General features: G+C 42.7%; 1 protein-coding gene across 6 annotated transcripts in view; it reads left to right on the top strand.

The window, feature by feature from the left end:
• atp8a2 (ATPase phospholipid transporting 8A2) overlaps positions 1-19,103 on the top strand; it is a 46,693-nt gene that overhangs the window by 5,658 nt on the left and 21,932 nt on the right. For 3 of the 6 annotated variants that reach the window (XM_027274111.1, XM_027274112.1, XM_019273715.2), the window contains 22 exons: positions 2,753-2,930; positions 5,749-5,848; positions 6,671-6,769; positions 6,859-6,904; positions 7,135-7,175; positions 8,823-8,896; positions 9,326-9,395; positions 9,708-9,835; positions 10,119-10,230; positions 11,085-11,253; positions 11,384-11,511; positions 11,592-11,669; positions 11,757-11,845; positions 12,073-12,117; positions 12,326-12,401; positions 12,558-12,746; positions 12,838-12,887; positions 12,984-13,053; positions 13,151-13,235; positions 13,356-13,495; positions 14,452-14,590; positions 15,305-15,369. In XM_027274111.1, coding sequence (XP_027129912.1) covers positions 2,753-2,930; positions 5,749-5,848; positions 6,671-6,769; positions 6,859-6,904; positions 7,135-7,175; positions 8,823-8,896; positions 9,326-9,395; positions 9,708-9,835; positions 10,119-10,230; positions 11,085-11,253; positions 11,384-11,511; positions 11,592-11,669; positions 11,757-11,845; positions 12,073-12,117; positions 12,326-12,401; positions 12,558-12,746; positions 12,838-12,887; positions 12,984-13,053; positions 13,151-13,235; positions 13,356-13,495; positions 14,452-14,590; positions 15,305-15,369 — 2,171 coding nt within the window. Of the gene's footprint in view, positions 1-1,884; positions 2,026-2,752; positions 2,931-5,748; positions 5,849-6,670; positions 6,770-6,858; positions 6,905-7,134; positions 7,176-8,822; positions 8,897-9,325; positions 9,396-9,707; positions 9,836-10,118; positions 10,231-11,084; positions 11,254-11,383; positions 11,512-11,591; positions 11,670-11,756; positions 11,846-12,072; positions 12,118-12,325; positions 12,402-12,557; positions 12,747-12,837; positions 12,888-12,983; positions 13,054-13,150; positions 13,236-13,355; positions 13,496-14,451; positions 14,591-15,304; positions 15,370-19,103 lie in introns of those variants that run through there. The other 3 variants (XM_019273719.2, XM_019273721.2, XM_027274113.1) reach the window with 2 other exon arrangements.

Below are 19,103 nucleotides of genomic sequence, written 5' to 3'. Positions count from 1 at the left end.
ACCCTTGTTCTGCTCACAAGAGCGGGTCATTTTATTTAGACGTGTTTGGCTTAATAGGCATCCAATCGCATAGGTAGAGAAAAGGGCTAGCTTGCCAGCAGGATATGAGATCGGTGTGTTTTGTTGGGGTTGGATCCGTCTAGTCTTACCTGTTCTGGCAGCAGGATATCAGACCAGTGGTACCTGTCCGGAAAGTCTTGGTGCTCCATATGTGTAATAGACCTGGTTGTGCTCTGCTGGGGTTTTGCTGCTGACTCATCTGAGATGCATCAGTAATGAGTTACAGAGGTGACTGCGTCTCTACTCCATCAGAGATGAGTAACGGTGGCATTGATCTCCTCAGAAGTGAATCAAGAGCCGAAGTGGGCTGCTGAGAAAGACATATTGATCTGCTTTCGAAATAGGTTGAGTCCAGATGGGTTAAAGAGTAGAGGTATGGGGCGGTGAGCTGCACAATAAATAATTGTACAAGAAAAAAACATAAGCAACAAGAAGAAAGAGTAGATGGAGAGAGAGAGAGGGGCATCAAAAGGAAAGAGATTTGCATCCTGATGGTGAAGCTAAAAGATGACATTACAGTTCACACTATGCATTGCCCTTCACTACCTTTAACCTCGTATCATCCTCAATCATTTCCTCACAATCCCTCGTTATCTTGATTGACCCCTGTGCCGTTTCCAGTGTGCTGAGCTGTGACTGTGACTTATATCTCTGTTAGGTCCGGAGGTAATAGCCTGGTCAGAGATATAGAGATGAGAGAGATTATTATTATCATTTTGCTTGGATAGACTTTGACCCTTGCTCTCGCTCTGCCTCGTGCAGACACTTTGTGGGGCTATGGTGGAATAGCCTGATACTATAAGGCTGGAATTTTAACAGCGCTCAAGCCTCTTAAAATGTCAAGCCGGTCGGTAGAATGGCAACGGAGTGTGCTAGGATAAAAACTGAATATAAGAAGTGCCTCCGCTTCAATCAACCCTCAGCTGCACTCTAAAAATATAGAAATATAGAAAAGTGGTCTGATGGGTTAATAGTGCAGTAGTTAAGACTGACCTGGGTACGGTCTCTCCGGGTCATTTTACAATTCCTCGCCTACTTTAGAATGACGAGCTTGAGTGGAATATAATGATAGTAACCTAATTTTGGTTATTGATGAGGGGAGAGAATTACCCCGTCTATTGTGGGAACGAAGTGCTGCAGAAAGAGAGTTTCAGGACTGTGGAAATCTAATCTGCTAAAGCCTGGCAGCGCTTATTCTTTTCTAAATTATTCATGCAATTAGCCTGTTGTTGTTTGCCCATACAGACACACAGCACACATAACCCAAGGAATTTTACAGATATTCAAATAAGAATTATAATCCCTGAAGATGTTTAAGAAGAGTTAAATGTAGCAATATTTTAGGAGTAATGGGGATGTTTAGGGATACAACACAGGCACAGGAAACTAGTAAATAGACTTTCTAGAGAAATGCATTCTTTCTAATTATATCTTTCATTACTGGAGATACAGGGGGGTCCATGTGCATCTGTTCTTTGCTAACTAAAATATAAAAATGTGAAGCAGAAAAACCTGTAGGTGATCACTGCTGGTGCACAGACATCACAGCCGACGAATGAAGTGATCTCCTGATGGATGGTTGCCGCCTTGAGGATGTCATTTGACCCATCTGTGCCTGACCACAAGACCTCAAGGCGATATCAGGCTTCTGGCCCTTTAAAAGCGGAGCCCCGGCTTTGCCCCTCCGCAGCACTGAAGGAGCTCCATATGGCTTCCTCTTGTTGTCTGGACTTGCAGCAGTGAGCGGCATCAAAATTGGAGGGAGGAGATCGCGCCCTGAAAGAAAGAGAGGAAGAAAAAAAAAAGGCTTCCCGAGGCGGCAGGTGGCCAGATGACACGGCGGTGGAGCTTGGAGGGCCAGTATCTTACACCAGGGCCGGGAGCTTCCTCTTTAGCAAAGCCGAAGGAGGAGAGAGGAGGCACGGGCGCGCTGCTGCCGCCGCCGCTGCATCTGTCCTCGCCCAGGTTCGCCGTTCAAATTGTAGCAGCTGAGTAAACTGTGGCGTGCAGACCTGTTTGCATTGCTCTCACTTTTCACCTCACCGCAAGAGGCTATATGTGTTACACCGTGGCATTAGGATGCGCACTCGTGGATGATAAATGCCCTGCTCCTTGGAGAGCATGCGGGGGTGAATGAGCGCAGATCACGACGCTTTTTAAAATGGTTGGAGATGACAAAGCCAGGCTGTGGCAGGGGGAGTCTGCAGAAGAAGAAGGAGAAGAAGCGTGTTGCATCCTCTTGTGTCACTTTATATTTTAACGCATGCGGCTTTAATGACAGCCGCGTCGTGCGTCGGGTCTCCTCTGGACGCGTTGACGCGCTGATAAAACAGACAAACCTCCCGGTGTGTTTGTTCGCCATTGTGCATCCCTCAGCACATCCATTATACGCGGGGGGTCCCGTGGGCGTCGCGAAACGTGCGTGTGTGTGCATTGACGGTACCTGCATAATAATACTGAAAGACAAGGGGGTGGTGTTTCTAACTGGAAACGTCATTAAATCGACCCCACCGGCTTCAGCATACATCAGCATACAGTAGATTCTGGTACTAATTGGTCGCCTTCGCTTTTGAACTGTAAATCTCCCGTCTATATCTGTCTCTCTTTCTTTCTGTCTCTCTCTCCCTCTCTCCCTCTCTCTCTGTCGCTCTCTTTATCTCTGTCTCACTGTCTCTCACTCGCACTCACTCAGCCTCGCCTCTCTCCCATCAATCCAACGGTGCAGGACCTGCTTGCTCGTCCGCCGGTTACCGCAAGGCAGATGATGAGATGTCCGGGACCACTTCCCAGGCGGATCCCATAGACGCCACGGCGCGGACGGTGCTGCTGAACCGGCCACAGAATACCAAGTTCTGCGACAACCATGTCAGGTGAGGGTTGCTGCTGCATGTTTTTCCCATTGCTGTGATGCATGTTCACTGAAAGTCTGTATAAGCAAATATGCAATCAGAACTAATTAAAAGCTTGTTTCCAATGAGTTTATTAAACCACAGCACAGTAATCTATTCAAATCAGCTGGTGTATGAAACGTTTTTATTTATTTTCAGTTTATTCAGAGGATCATCTGACTGTATTTACTTTAATGGGAATAGTTTGTCCCTTTTTAAGTCTTTTCCAGGGAGGTTAACTTGTAACAGAAACAAGAAACAGTGTGGATATTGCCTCAAAAGGTTTTTTTTTAAAACCCATGTCACCAGGGTGAAGGGCATTACAGCCTATTTGTGTGTTTTTCTTCCCGGCATGCCATGTGTGACGAGCAGACTTTGGACCTCTTCGATCTCTCTCCCTCTCACTCGCTCTGTGTCCTTTCCTTTTGAGTTTTGCCTCAACTTAAACTTGTTTCAGTGCAACAATTACTACTATTTTTACAGGTGTAACTCTGTTTAGAAGGCTCTTTTAATAACTCATCTATTAAGTAATCATTTGCAACCCAGAGGCAGTCGTATTGGGTGAGGCTGACATATGTCACTGCCTGAAGTCCACCCGAAGAATCTCAGCTGAAAGTGCTTGGCTTAACAACTTTACATGGTCATGTTGCTTAGTCGATACGTCCTCATAAATATTTAAGGCCGGCAAAAAAAAGTAATGTAACTACACTTCCATACGTTTCCATGTAGAAAGTGTCGTAGCTGTTCTAAGGTTGTGTTGTCGTCAGGGGTCATTTTGGTATGACTGGATTTCACTCACAGCTGTCTGATCTTATTTCTCAGCAGCTGACGGGAACAGTGGACAACAAATCTTCCACAATGTGCTGCTGTGTCTTGATGACACCCTGTGGTTTAAACAGTGAATTTATTAAGGAATTTCCTGCTTGTATGTAGTTATCTATCATAGTCAGGGTCATGAGCAAGACCAAATGGCACGTACTGCAGTGGAAGTTGTCAACATCATCCCAGCTGTCGCTGGCATATTTTTTTTTGCGTTGCTTGTGGTTGTAAATACTTAAACTGTATTAGAGATTGATTCAGACAGACGCCCATTGAATCTGTCCCTTGTCATTACCTTTTATTATTCCTATTCATACATACAAACTGGCGCCACAGGGAGCTCAGGTTCTCTTCAGTTGTTAGTCAGTTGACATTCAATGGTTTGCCGTTATTGTCGGGTGATTCAATTTCACTTGTAAAAGAGCCTTTTTCAGCTCTACAAATGAGATTAAGGGGAGTGCTGTGTGGCTCATCTGATAGGATCACGTGTGGCGTTCAGCCTCTGCTGTACGCTGATTGGACAATCAGGAGCGGTTTGTCTCCAGAGGCTCGCCCTCTGATGTCCCCGTGTTCCTGTAACTCTTTTAGTTTATGTTTTAAAGGTTCAATAGTCTTATTGATTTTTCAGAGATTAAAGCCTTGTAGCTTTTATCTGTACACTCACCTTCTCTCCATTCCCTCGGTTCCATATTTTATTGAATGCAGTTGTGTTGTTTTCTTTCCTGGGCATTAGTGCTCGATAATTTGTTTCACAAATACTTAAACAAATCTACCTCTGTCTGTCTGTGTTATCCCACTTAGAGGGATGACTCCTCTCCGACTTTAGCAAAGTGTTTTTTTTTTCTTTTTATTTCTTTTTGGACTACAACCTATGAAGAACGCTGACCTTTTTTAATAAAAAAAACACGACAAAGCTACACAGCAACAGGAGAGCATCACCCCTGCAGCTAACAGCTGTTAATACCACCAGCAAGCCGGACATCTATAGTATGAAAAATAACATAGCCAGATGTTTTGGCCTCTTTTTTTTTTCTTTTTTTTTTTAGCCTTGTCCAGTGGAAATGTGTGCGTCTTTGTGCGTGTGTGTGTGTGGAGTCTGGTATCACTTGTCCTTGATTAGATTAAGGCAGCTTTATCTGCTAGATCATAGGTAAAGTATCACTAACTCTGAGGTATCCAGAGCATGAGGGTCAGGACATTCAGTCTGTGTGTGTGTGTGTGTGTGTGTGTATGTGTGAGAGAGACACACTAACAGCTGTTGCTGCCCTGTTTTGTGTGTAATGTCCTGCTCTTTGTAGTTTCATGTCTGTGTGGAAAAAAGCGGGTACAGGTTCATCTCCTAGGAGATTTTGCACTGTGATCGAGGCGTGTGTTTTACCATTCAGAGCATGCACTTGATGCACTCACGCCCACAAACACACACTATCCATTAAACAACAGTGCAGTGCAGGAGCTCTTTACTTTTCACTCAGGCTGCACAGGAAAAAAAACAAGGCCGGCCTTGACTTGAAGGTTGATGTTTTTATTTATTTTTAGCCTTTCTAAAAGCTCTTACGGTAGCTCCTCACTATATCAAGGCTAATCGATACAGTTGTCCGATCAATGCTGTTGATTGACAGACAGGTTGAGGTGCCAAAGTTTCTTGTACCTATTTTCTGGGATGCTGTGTTTAAATTTAGATTGCTGGGTTAAACATATTGGTCTACTTATAGATGTGATGTGTGAGCAGCCCAGAATAGTTCTGCCCACTCTGAGCACAATTAAGTGTCTCTAATAATAAAACCCAAATGGAGCCTGGAGTTATTCAGCCTTTAGAGTAATGCTGTTTGAGTGTGTCAGGTAAAAAAACCCCCAAACATTAGCACATTATATATGCATGCGTTCCCACTTTTGCTAATGCACTACCTGGCTCTGCCTCCATCTGTCTGAATGTAAACAAATAAATAAAGTCTCCTCTTCTTCTTCTCGTCTTCTTCTGCAGTACCACCAAGTATGGGGTGCTCACCTTTCTGCCCCGGTTCCTGTATGAGCAGATCAGGCGCGCTGCCAACGCCTTCTTCCTGTTCATCGCACTCATGCAGGTAAACCCCACGCACAAAAAAATCACAACAACGCCGTCTGTTTGTTTGGTTTCGGTTTTATTCTGTGGCCCACACAGGCTTTAAGATGATAGAAGAGTTTTTTTTAAAAACAATATTCAAACAGCCAGAGGTATTTTTGAAAAATACTTAAGTTATGGATTATCAAGAGTTGTTTTCAAGATGGCAAAAAACTAAGTTTGGTACATTTCCTCAAAAAGCCAGGAGGAACAGAATAAGAGATAAATGTGAATCTTTATTATACATGTTTATTATATATCACTCATTTCTACAATTAAATATTGCATCTTGCTTTTATTCATTAGTTTCCTCACAACATGTTTAGCCCTTTGGCAGCTTAATTTGAGTGAATTTAAGAAGAAATTTGATGATGACTGTGAGAGGATGATCACAAATCCCACACTGTAATCGCCCGCTGATTGGTTGACAGTGTTATCTGTCCCATGAATGATACGAGGAGGGTTGCTTGTTTTTTTGTTTTTTTTTTTCCCTCTGTGTGAGCCTCATGAAATGTCATACTGCCTTCCCACTGCCTGTCTGTACGCCCATTCATTATGCAGTACGCTCATTATACTCCACTGTCTTGTATGAGTTCAAATAAAGGGACTTTGAGGTATTGAAAACAACTTTGTCGCAACGGTTTTCGAGTATCTGGCTTTTCTGAATGTAGCGTACAGCTGAATGCAGGAACAGCTAATCTAATAATAGTTTATCTGTGCCATCACTGTGATGGCTGTTTCTAAGCTACTCAACACTCGCTATCAGCAGTGATTTCTAAGTGCTGCTTCTCTTCACTCTCATCAGCAAATCCCTGATGTATCACCGACCGGTCGCTACACAACGCTGGTCCCGCTCATCTTCATCCTCACAGTGGCCGGGATCAAAGAGATCATAGAGGACTATGTGAGTTTAAAAAAAACAAAAAAACTTTTAAAGTGTAGGAGAGACATCGTGGTTATTTGAATAATGAATCTTCATTTGCGTCTTTACAGAAAAGACACAAAGCAGACAACACCGTAAACAAGAAGAAGACAACAGGTATCCGTCTGCATGTGTGCTTGTTAACGCGCATCAACCGTCTGCGAGCTTTTCCGCGTGTGTTCTTGTGTCTATTTGTGTGGGTTTTGTTCTCCTTTCATGGCTGACTGAATAGCTGTTGTCTGTCACTCACTATAGTGTAGACCCCAGACAAAAGTTTAGTCGCTATGAATACTGTATGAGCGCCGCTCTATAGGCTGACTGATGGCTGTGTTGTCCTTGTCTCTCAGTGCTGCGGAACGGAGCCTGGCAGACGGTCATCTGGAAACAGGTATCACTATCATCACGGGCTTCATCTTTGCTGCTCTCTCACTCATCAGTCCTGTGCTTTTGGCTTTCTCTCTCTACCTTGTTGTGTTTTAGTCTTGGTGTTATTGATGCATAACAAAGATTAAGTGAAAAAAAAATATAAAAAAGATTTAAAAAATGAAGCATTAAACAATATAAATATATATACATGAAAAGAGCTGTGTGCAGGAATTGCAGGTTTTTACCAGGTAATGTGCGAGCGTTCAGTGTGCAGAATATTTCAAATGTGCAGGTATTTAACAAAACAAGAAGGTCCAAAAGATGCTAAATAAAGGTTGAGTGTTACGCACTGAGTTTGTAGATACAATGTCAATGTAGAGGCTGGGATGGAGGGTGAGCGTGATGCATTTGTCATTCTCACCTGTTGTGCATTAGTTCCATATTGAGTCCATAGTTTAAGCGTTCTGCTTCTTGGCTAGTCTGTAGTCTGTGTTTGGTGAGGATCTGTCAGCTTTGGATCCCTGACAGTAAAACGACACTCCTCCAATTAGTATTGATGTTTTACAACAATTGAGTTTGTTGTATGTCTGGCTTGATTTGTCTAATATTCCACCACACGTGGGTACGTCTTGTTAGTTGCATAAGTTTTCTGAGAGCTGCTTCTTCCAGTGCGATTAAAGTTACCTGCATGAAATTAACCCACAAAGATGGTCTTCATCTTGAGAGTACTCATTAACTGAGCTCCAGCTGTGTACAGGCTTACTCCAAATCAAATCACATTTGAGTCTTCGTTATGTAGGTGACAAAAGTGTAGGGCAGGAATTTAACCTCCTTGTTATTTAGGGTCAGAACAGGTGAGGGGATTTGTTCAGAGCTGCCTTGCCAACTCTGTAATGTTCATGTCACAGAGAGAAAAAAAGTGTTTGGACATTTACATTTCATTCTATTCTGTAGTTGGTACATGCTTCTTTTGCACGAGTCCCATAACAAAAGGCGGTGTTTACGAATCGATAATGCCGCAGGAAGCATTCCTCAGATCGCAGCTCTGATATGTGTTGTAATCAACCCTATCTCCCCTCCTGTGTACTAGGAAAACAAGTTTGTGGCTCCAGATCTCAGGAGCACAAGCAACCTAAAAGACTTGATTAAATAGTTTACACCACACTGCATGTGGCACACTGGTTGTGTTTACGCTCGTCTGTCCTGGTGATGTTAACTGTACATGTTTTGATCTTATTCATGTAGTTATTTCTTTGTAATTGGGTGAGCAACTTTTTCTCTTTCTTTGGTTTATGCTATGAAGTGACAAAGGCATTTCCCAGTTTTAAAGAGTTGTTTTCCTCTTGTAAGGTTCATAGAGTTTGAATGGCTGTGGCTGATGCCGTATGTCTCCTTGAACTGTGAACTTCTCTTTATTCTTGTTAACCATGTGCTTGTGATCTTTGTGTTTTACTCTGCTCTGCCACAGTCACTTTATCTCAAGTCTTCTTCTCTCTTTCTCTGTTGGCTGCGTCCCAATTGGTCACTAATTAACCTGCCTCTTGTTCCCCCTCTCTCTGTCTTCCTCCCTCACCTTATCCCTGTCTGCCTTAACACCCCTCTTTTTCTCTTTCTCCCCCACCTGTTTTCTCTCTCGCACGCTGTTGCACTGCTGCCTCGTGGCCACAAGGTGGCAGTAGGCGACATAGTGAAGGTGACGAATGGCCAGCACCTTCCAGCTGACATGGTTATTGTGTCCTCCAGGTCAGACATTGTGTGTGTGTGTGTGTGTGTTTGTGTGTGTGTGTATGTGTGTGTGGGGACACATTTGTGCATGTTTGTCTGTTAATATATCTGTTTTAATCATGTGTTGTGTGTTATACTGCTTTTTAGTGCTGCTACTAATGATTATTTTTTATTTTCAGTCAATCTGTTGACTAATCTTTTGATTAATTGATTAGTGTATATAAAATGTAATGTATGATTTCCCAACTTAAATGAAAGGAACCTAACACGTTGTCTTAAAATTGATAAAACTCCACAATGTTCAATTTAACAATGCTAATAATTATAAGCAGTTATTTAGAAGGTAATTATTTAATATTTAAGCAATTATTTAAGATTGTAATTAACTTATTTCCTGTTGATTGATGGATTTGTCATTTTAAACACTACAATGTTTCTTCTCCACAGCGAGCCACAGGCCATGTGCTACACTGAGACCTCCAACCTGGATGGAGAAACCAACCTGAAGATCAGACAGGTATGACGCGGAAAGTAGAGAGTTTGTGTTGTTTCAGAAACATCCAATACTCGTTACAAATCAATAAAAGATGTTGAAAATGTGGGCATCGTCTGTCAGGGCTCTCTATCAGACGAAACCTTACTTCTTCTTCACAATCCTCACATTTTTCCATCATGTTTCTCGCAGTTCTTGTTCTCTCTTCATCTCCTGTTTAATTAGACCTGTTTTGTTTTATGAAACTTTTCTTTTCTATGATGTACATCGTCATGATCCTATTTGGTAAAAGTATGTCGGTAAACTTTCCTTGACTTTATTAAATTTTTCTTCCAGGGTCTCCCACTCACAGCTGCTGCTCAGACGCTAGAGGATTTGATTGCACTGTCTGGTCGGTTGGAGTGCGAAGGCCCTAACAGACACCTGTATGACTTCACCGGCACTCTGCGGCTGGAGAACCTGAAGTGAGACACACACACAGTCTCTACTTCCTAATCAGTTATTGAGTATTGTCAGTGTTATTTTACATTGTGTTCAACAGCAGAGTAAAGCTGTTTACATATCATAGATCATATAGTCGAATAGGAAAGTGCAACCTCTCATGTATTTATATTTTTCATTCATTAAAGCTTACAGGTTTTATAAAAATGAAACTTTGAGAATAAAAATAAAAATAAATGCAGGTCGCCCTAAATCTGCATTCATTTATCATGTTTTGTTACTTATAATCTCTCATGCTGTCCTCAGTCCTGCTCCCCTGGGTCCAGACCAGGTGTTGCTGCGAGGAGCCCAGCTCAGAAACACACAGTGGGTTGTGGGAATAGTTGTCTACACTGGCCATGACTCCAAACTGATGCAGGTAAGTAAGCCCAATTTGTTTTTCTGAATACAGTAAACAAGCTGGTCTTAATTTTTGTTTTTCATTTGATTAAAAAAAAATAAAAAATTACGAATCCCCTTTCCTTGTGAACTTCATAGAAATAGTCTAGAGCTTTTAATTAACTGTGTGGCGAATTCATTACTGGGAGCACATCCAAAAGTCAAGAGGTACTTTTTAATCCTCCGTCTCAGCGCTTGGATCGCCGACACATTCCTCTGCCAGAAATGATGAAAACGTTTTAATAATTACAGTTCCCATGGGTCCTTAAAATCCTTCATTCTTTCGTGAATTTGAAGGGGAAAAGAATCAAGGCAGTGAAAATTTTTGAAAATGGATATGGGTCATTGAAAGTGCTTGAATTGATGTATTTTCTTTTTTACTCAAATTAAATGGACGACGTTCCACTGTCTGCACATGTGCTTCACACAATTTCCATCACTCAACTTACACAATGTTCTGTTTATATATACTGTGCAACGTTAAAGGCAAATGACCACATTGTCTGCCGTTGCTATAACAGCAAACTGAGAAGTGATCACACATTCAAGCTTCTCTGTGAGCTCTGCTAATTCTCAATAGAAAAATCTCAGTGCTCTAACTTATCTTGATCTGTTTCTCAAAATATGTCATGTTGGGTCTTTGAATTTAAGGGAACTGGGCCTGGAAGGTCCTTGAATTTGATGTTTAAGATAGTTTCAAGTTTGTAAGTTGGTAAGGCAAAGGTGTTTTAAAGGGTGCTGCGAGTGGACTTTTTATCCAGAGAAACCATTGTAACTCAGTAAGTCTCTTTGTGTTTCTCACTTGTTGTATTCATTGACCCGTCCACCTCCCAGAACTCCACCAAGGCACCACTGAAGCGCTCTAATGTGGAGCGAGTGACCAACATGCAGATCCTGGTCTTGTTTGGCATCCTGCTGGTCATGGCACTGATCAGCTCCGTGGGCGCTGCCATCTGGAACAGAGAACACACTGAAGACGCGTGCTGGTACCTGTCCCGAGCTGGTGAGAACACACTCACACACATACCACATTTCACAATCTGTAACATAAATCTCCTCACAGTGATGGAAGAATTCAGATTAAGACACACTTTACGGGTGAGTAAATAGGTGAATACTGTTTGTCTGTGCAGGTGACATCTCCACTAACTTTGCATATAACCTGTTGACGTTCATCATCCTGTACAACAACCTAATCCCCATCAGCCTGCTGGTCACTCTGGAGGTGGTCAAGTTCACACAGGCCCTCTTCATCAACTGGGTACGTGTTTTGTAACGCATGTTTTCAAATGTCCTTTTAAGTAGTCAAATATTCCCAAATCACTTTGCCTTCTCCTTCAGGACGTTGAGATGTACTACGCTGAGACAGACACACCGGCCATGGCTCGAACGTCCAATCTTAATGAAGAACTGGGCCAGGTCAGTTCATCCTCCTTCTCATAATCAGTGGCTAAAGAACGGAGGTAGGAATTCCCCAAAATGACCATTTTTGTCTGTCTGTTCCAGGTGAAGTATCTCTTTTCCGACAAGACGGGAACTCTGACCTGTAACGTCATGCACTTTAAGAAGTGTACTATCGCAGGAATCACATACGGGTCAGTCATCTTCTTTTGCCACTTAGCTCTATCTGTTACGGAGCCACTAAAAATGACACTAAAATCCACCTTTTCCTTTTTAATTACAAATTGTTAGACTAACTTTTATTGAAGAACCAGCTCTTATTAATTCAGTTGATTGAACTCTTGCACACTTAATCAAATGAACTAATCCAACTCATCAACTGATTGATTCCTTCTGCGTACTACCTCATTCATCACTGCAGACACTTCCCTGATCTTGACTGCGATCGTTCAATGGAGGACTTCAGGTAGGTCACCTTCTCCTCTGACTCGTCTCATCCATTTTCCTCCTTTCCAGTATTCTTTTCTTTATTTTAGGCTCTGCATGTTTTCAGCTGAGTAATGACTGTTCTGTGTATGCTTTGATCTGAACAACAGACAGACTACAATGCTAAAAACCGTCCAAAAACGAAAATAACTCTGAACTATCCTCACTTGCTTTTTCTTGTCTCACAGCAATCTGCCGTCCAGCAGCAATAACTCTACAGAGTTTGACGACCCAGCTCTCATCCAAAACATTGAGAAGAACCATGTAGGTGTCTCTGAAGCTTTTCTCATTTATTTATTTATCTGAAGCAAATATTCTGCCCAAAAATGACTAAAAGGTTGCTGTTAAAAATACCGTCTGGTGTGTGTGTGTGTGTGTGTGTGTGTGTGTGTGTGTGTGTGTGTGTGTGTGTGTTTTCAGCCTACATCTCCTCAAATCTGTGAGTTCCTGACAATGATGGCAGTGTGCCACACAGTGGTCCCAGAGCGAGAGGAAAACCAGATAATTTACCAAGCCTCTTCGCCAGATGAAGGAGCGCTGGTCAAAGGGGCCAAAGGACTTGGCTTTGTTTTCACTGCAAGAACTCCAGATTCAGTCATAATCGAAGCTGTAAGTGTGTATCTGTGTGTTTTGCTGCAAGTGAGAGCTGTTTTTCTTGGAGGTTTTTTTTTAGGATGTGACATTTTGTTGTGTATTTCAGAGAGGAAAAGAGATGAGCTATGAGCTGCTGAATGTGCTGGAGTTTTCCAGGTAACACTCCCATAAATGTCTTTCTCAGTCAATAAATAACTCGGTAATGTAAAACTGTAGCATGTTTTGAAGCTAAACCCACCGCTTCCTTTACAGTAACCGCAAACGTATGTCCGTGGTGGTCAGAACCCCCGACGGGAAACTACGGCTGTACTGCAAAGGAGCTGTATGTTTATCTCATTATGATTTCAATTCAGCACTCCGACTATCTTTTAAAACGTTTTTCATTGAATGCTCAAATTTCTTATTTTGATGGCTTGCAGGATAATGTCATTTTTGAACGTCTGACTGAGACGTCCCAGTACAAAGAATTAACTGTTGCTCATCTGGAACAGTTTGCTACTGAAGGTAAGAAGGAAAAAAGACAAAGGGAGAGACAAGGAGCAGAAGCCAAAGTTGAGTTTCTCTCTGGTTAAAAGATATTTGAGCTCACTGATTAATCATCTTATCTTCCTCCCATCCGTCCAGGCCTGAGGACTCTGTGTTTTGCCTATGTGGACCTGGAGGAAGACGCCTACCAGGAGTGGCTGAAGGAGTACAATCGTGTCAGCACTGTGCTCAAAGACCGCGCTCAGAAACTTGAGGAGTGTTATGAACTACTGGAAAAGGTAAACACACCATTTGTTTGACATGTTTATCTTTAATTAAATGTTTGTATTGTAATGTAAAACTATTGTCCTGACACGCACTCGCACACACCAAATGCACACGACGTATTTGCCAGCAGGTGGCAGAGTGGCTCTATTGATTGCCACCTTTCAATCACAGCGCTCCTTCATTATTCATGATGGGCCGTAAACCTCAGCACACAGTCAGTTTATTCCCTAAAGTGTCTTTTATTATTTAGCAGAACGTAAAAGGATGACACTGTAGAAATTTTTGCATCAGTCGGTCAGAAAGGTTGCGGTGAAAAGTGACCGAAAGTCGACAGATTTCACTTGAGAAGATATTTAGACGAGAGTTTGACTGATAGTTGGGAAAAAACGAGGCTTTAGCGTAGAGAGCCGAGGTGAGAAAAGTAAGTGAAGATGAAGAAAAAAAAAAAGAGGAAGCAGGAGGAGGAGGGGAGCTCAGACTGGAAGACCACAGGGGTAATTACCTGCACCAGCCTGCCAAAAGCCCCATAAAACTGGAGTCAACAACACAGTAGTGTTAACTTGTGTGTCTGTGCGAGTGTGTGTGTGTGTGTGCGTCCGAGTGTGTCTAATGAGGGTACACATGCATTTAAATGCTGAACAAATTAAAGCAAGGGGAGGAAAGGTAATGGGTTACTTCTTGGCACGGAGACACAGAGTTGTTACAGAGGTTCAAAATGTACTGCTGTACCAACTGAACTGAATTTTCTGGCATCGTTCTCGTTCTCAAATTAGATATGGATGATGTTCTCTGGAGAGAAAGAGCCCTCACATACAGGCTGGTGATGTCTGGCTGAATTTGTAGCCTAAATATGATTTAGTATAACCTACTTTCCTCTTGTGTGCCCATATTTTGTTGCCGCTCTCTTCTCGAATCTTTCTGTCTGTCTCTCTCTTCATTTGTCACGCTCTTCTGTTGAACCAAACAGAACTTAATGCTGTTGGGCGCCACAGCCATAGAGGACCGTCTCCAGGCCGGTGTGCCAGAGACCATCGCCACTCTGATGAGGGCTGACATCAAGATCTGGGTCCTCACTGGAGACAAGCAAGAGACGGCCATTAACATAGGTAAAAAGGATTTAAAAAAATAAAGTGTGGCTAAATGTGAGGTTAAGTCACAAAAAAATGGAAAAATCAAGAGCAGCTTATCAGACACCAGGGTGCTTTTAGTGATGTAGGCAAATCCAGTGACTGTCACTGCAGCCTGTGTGGGGAAACTTTATGTATTGTGGAGTTAATTAAATCATCACTAGAAGAATGGCGGGCATTATGTGGGCTGCGAAATGCCAGACGTGTCGCCAATCTCTTAAGGGAAATGTGCCAGTGGACGCAGGCGAGAATGGGCAAAAATTTGCACAGCAATGACATTAGTGCATTTGGTTTCTCGTTGGCAGTTGTGGAGGAGGTTGATAGCAGACGTCCACAAAAACAAGACTTGAAAATAGAAACGTCATGAGTTTGACACTTGTCGCTCTTAGTTCAAAAGCCGGGACATCCCCCGAGAGTGTGCAGTATAAATTTATTTTCATGTGACACTTGTATTCAGGATTGCATGTTTTGCTGTGTTTATTACGTCTAAAATGAACGGTTGTGGAGAGCTGTGATAGCTGGAGGTTGATGGAGGAGAATGTGATAGCTTTGTGCTTTTTGTTTTGAAGTGTTTTTCCCCCAATCCAGTCTTACATGAGACCAGCTTTTCACCTGTGTTTTGGGTTTTGAGTAAATCTAATCTCCCTCCCATCCCCCGTTTGCTGCCTTCCACTATCTGTTCCCGCTCCTCAGGTTACTCCTGTCGTCTGGTGACACACGGCATGTCCCTCATCATCGTCAACGAGGACTCTCTGGACGTGAGTAGACCTTCTTCTTACTCCTTCTGGCCTCCTTCGTTGACATCTTCTCATGTGTGTGTGTGTGTGTGTCGATACAGAAGGGATGGGGTCTTAAGCAGGTTATCGTGGGAACTAGGGTGTGGTCCACAGGCAGATTGGTGGGTGTGGCTCTTTGTGTGCTCACAGGTGCAGGTAATTAAAGTCTCTGGTGTCCCTTTGGAGAGAAGGGATGAAAAGAGACGAGTACTGAACTATCACTTCTTCCCTCTCTCTCTCTCTCTCTCGTCTCTTTCACATACATGTCCTGGAAGTCACGCACACACACACTGTAAATGCGTTCCGTCTATTTTATTCCTTTTGCTATTTAAAGTGCGATCTGAGACATTCTGTATCCCCCAAATTAGATTTGTGCCCCAGTTATGTGTTCTTTGCATTCAGGTTTCATATGTGTCTGCTTAACTTAAGTGGCTTGATTACTGTCATGTGTCTCTGTGTCTGTCTCCGTGTATACACTTTCACACACCGCCTGACTCCCATATGTGTGTGTGCGCACACACAATCACGGTGTTTTACAGAGTTTGTTTATATGTGAGACCGGGGGAGATTATGCCTCATAAATTTTAAGCGTCAGCCCCGTGTGAGTGTGTGTTTGTTTATGGGTTTGTGTGTGAGTGCGCTGTTTGTGGGCCCAAAGTGTGCGTTAAACCTTGATGGAGAGACATCTATGTTTACATTCATAATTTCTCTTACTTCGTGTAAGTCATTGCGCAGATGTCTCGGGCTTTTAGCGGGATTTATTGGTCTATAGCAACATGGCATTAAAGGCCTCTGTGCGGTTAAAGTTGCATCCAATTGGAGTCCCGCGTGAAAGGATTTTTAACGTTGCTCACGATTTTTTGAATTTAACAGCACAACTTCACACCTATAATCACTTTGCTTTCCAGTGGTATGCCAACTTCCAGTAAAAGAAATAGTTGTGATGTTACATTCACATGCATCAAAGTGGTGTCTGGAAGCTCCCACACTTTGGGAACTGCTGGTCAAAAGCCAGACAGCGTGCAAGGCCACTTAACCGCTGAATAAATTGAGTTGGACAGGATGAACATTTAACGTCAGGGTACTTTAGTGTTGCCTTTGCATTTAGTATAGGAGGGCAGAAGTCAATACAGTTAGCCCTGAAAGTGGATCATTTTTAATATGATTTGCAAGATTTTGTTAGTGTCCTGTCTAGCGTGTTTGATCACAAACTGTACTCTTCCAGTAAAGAGTTCAGTCTGATTTCTGTCTGGCTAATATAGTCTGGGTCAGAGGATGAGGAGGAACATTTGGCTCTGATAACAGCTGAAAAAAATGAAGAAGAAGATTGTGTCCCCCACCGTTATTGCTTATACATATTTGAAATTCTTGTCTATATAAGCTTTAATTGCAGCCATGGGGAATGTTATGCCTGTCTTCCTTGGGGAAGCTCCTCCTAGAGATTACACATAGATGCCCAGTAGATAGGTCCAACAAAAGCTCACAAGAGTTTTTGGTTATCAGGAGGTCTGAGTATTTTTTATTTTTTTGCACCTACATGCCAGAAAAGAAAACTAAAAAGAAAATCTAATCCCTTTTTCTTGGAAATATTCACAGGCAGAAGAAAGAAATCTCTTCTACAGCTGAATGACTTGAAATAACGCAGGATGTGCTGCAGCAGTGAAGGATTTAGCCCGTTGCTGAGAGGCACTGTCTAAAGATGGAACAAGTATAAACAAAAATACTGTGGTGAGAACGAGTAGGAAAGTAGCCGAGCTGTTCAAGTGATACTGCGTTGACTAAAAGTGAACGAGGAAGTCCCATAAAAGCTGTTTCTCTGACAAACGCACGTTTAAATCTACAGGATAACGCGACGTTGCGTGCTGCACTTTTAGACTTTTCTCTTGCCAAATCCAGACAAAGACTTTCCAATCAATACACTCCATTTAGCAGCAACTTAGTGCAGTAGGATATCCATCTTTCAGCTGGAAAGCCTCACCTTAATACATAGTTGATGTGTCCATGAGCACGTTTTTGAATTTGTACCAGCTCTGGGCGAGGGTGATATTATTGTTGAAGTGCTTTAAGATTAAAAGCGTTATTATCATTTAACAGGAGTGATATTCTTCTAAAGTGGTTGTACTCACACATTTCTATTTGGCACACAGAGACGAGCGGGACAGCTGGTTGACATGAAACATAAACCACGGGTCATCATGAGTGGCATATTTCATGTGACGAGTACATGATCTATAGTATCCTTTAGCGCCTGGGGCTTATGTATCGCACTTTCAAGTAGGTGTAAATGCAACCCAGCAAACATAAGCCAGGGTAAACAACATGATAAATTGCTGCAATGAAACCCAACGTTAGGATGGGAATAATATATAATGATTCACATCCGCTTATACATATGTTACTGTAATTACACCTGACAGACAAATACCAGATCAGATACCCTCTTAAATTTCATATTGTTAACTCGATTTTAGATTTAGACCTATGGCTGTAAGTAAAGTAATGCACTCTCATGTATGTAGCGTGCTCAGCAGTGCACGTGGTGTCACAGTCGTCATGCCTGTCAACTTGGATAACTTCAGAGAGCTCCAGTTGTGATCGGCGGTCAGCGTGTGGATGAAAGCGACACTGTCTTCAGAGCGACACTTATCTCGCACTTAAAATAACTCGCGCCGGCGCGGCTTTTTCGTGCACGTACGCTTGTAAACCCGCGTGAGAGCGAAAACAGAGGCCGCTTATCAAAATCTCACCTCCAGGTTGACCCTTTGCTCCCGTTTCTAAAAGCTCGTCCCAACTTTTCACTCCCTCTGTCATGCCCTCTTTCTGCTGTTATCAGTGTGACGGCAGATCTGTGCAGTGATCCTACCAATCCTTTCCAGCAGATGTAAACCCCCTCCCCTTCGCCCCCTCTCTCTCTCTCCTCTTCCCCAACGGAGCCCATTCATCGCTTTGTCTCCTTCACACCACTACCTCCACATCTGTCAGCACCTTCTCTATGCACAGGAAGCAACTACACAGCCCAGACAGGAAAAATGTGTGTGTGTGTGTGTGTTGGATGCAGAGCAGGAACAAGCAACAAAATATGTGTGTTTATCTTAGTGGAATCGCGGGAGTGTGTTTGTGAATAAAACAGGGGGGGAGTGTTTATTGTACTTCATGTCGGAGATGAACAATCTGGATAGAGAGAGGAAATCTGGAGAAGAAGGGGGCGATTTTTTTTTTATTTTTTTTTTTTTTTTTTGCTGAGCCATGCAAGGGCGACGAGTGAGTAGTAATGCGATCTCCTTTTGGTGCTCCTCCTCATCAAAACAAACTCTGTGAGCGATGCCTCCTGGGTAAACGGTTTGCGACCGCTGAAGCTGTGACAAGCACCATCTGTCACCTTCAGATCACATGCCACACACAGACTGACACAAATCTTTGCCCTGTCTCCTTGTGTTTAGTCAATGCCGAAGGACACACACAAATGATGAAATAAAAAAAGGAGGCTTTATATTTGTTTGCTTATCCCCGAATATGGCACACACACACACTTTGTTTACTTTAGATGCAGTGGCATATAAATACCCTGATCAGCTTGATAGTTCTGAATATACATTACATCTAACTTTCCCACAATCCCCCCTATCCCTGTCACGCTGCCCGCAGTACAGCTCTTAAACAAACAGCATCTCTCCTCTGCTCATTAATCATCTTTATGCACACACACACACACACAC

Source organism: Larimichthys crocea, chromosome XXIII, assembly GCF_000972845.2.
Source record: "Larimichthys crocea isolate SSNF chromosome XXIII, L_crocea_2.0, whole genome shotgun sequence".
Classification (NCBI taxonomy): domain Eukaryota; kingdom Metazoa; phylum Chordata; class Actinopteri; family Sciaenidae; genus Larimichthys; species Larimichthys crocea.
Note: the sequence above shows the minus strand (reverse complement) of the source record. Positions and strands in the feature narration are given on the sequence as shown.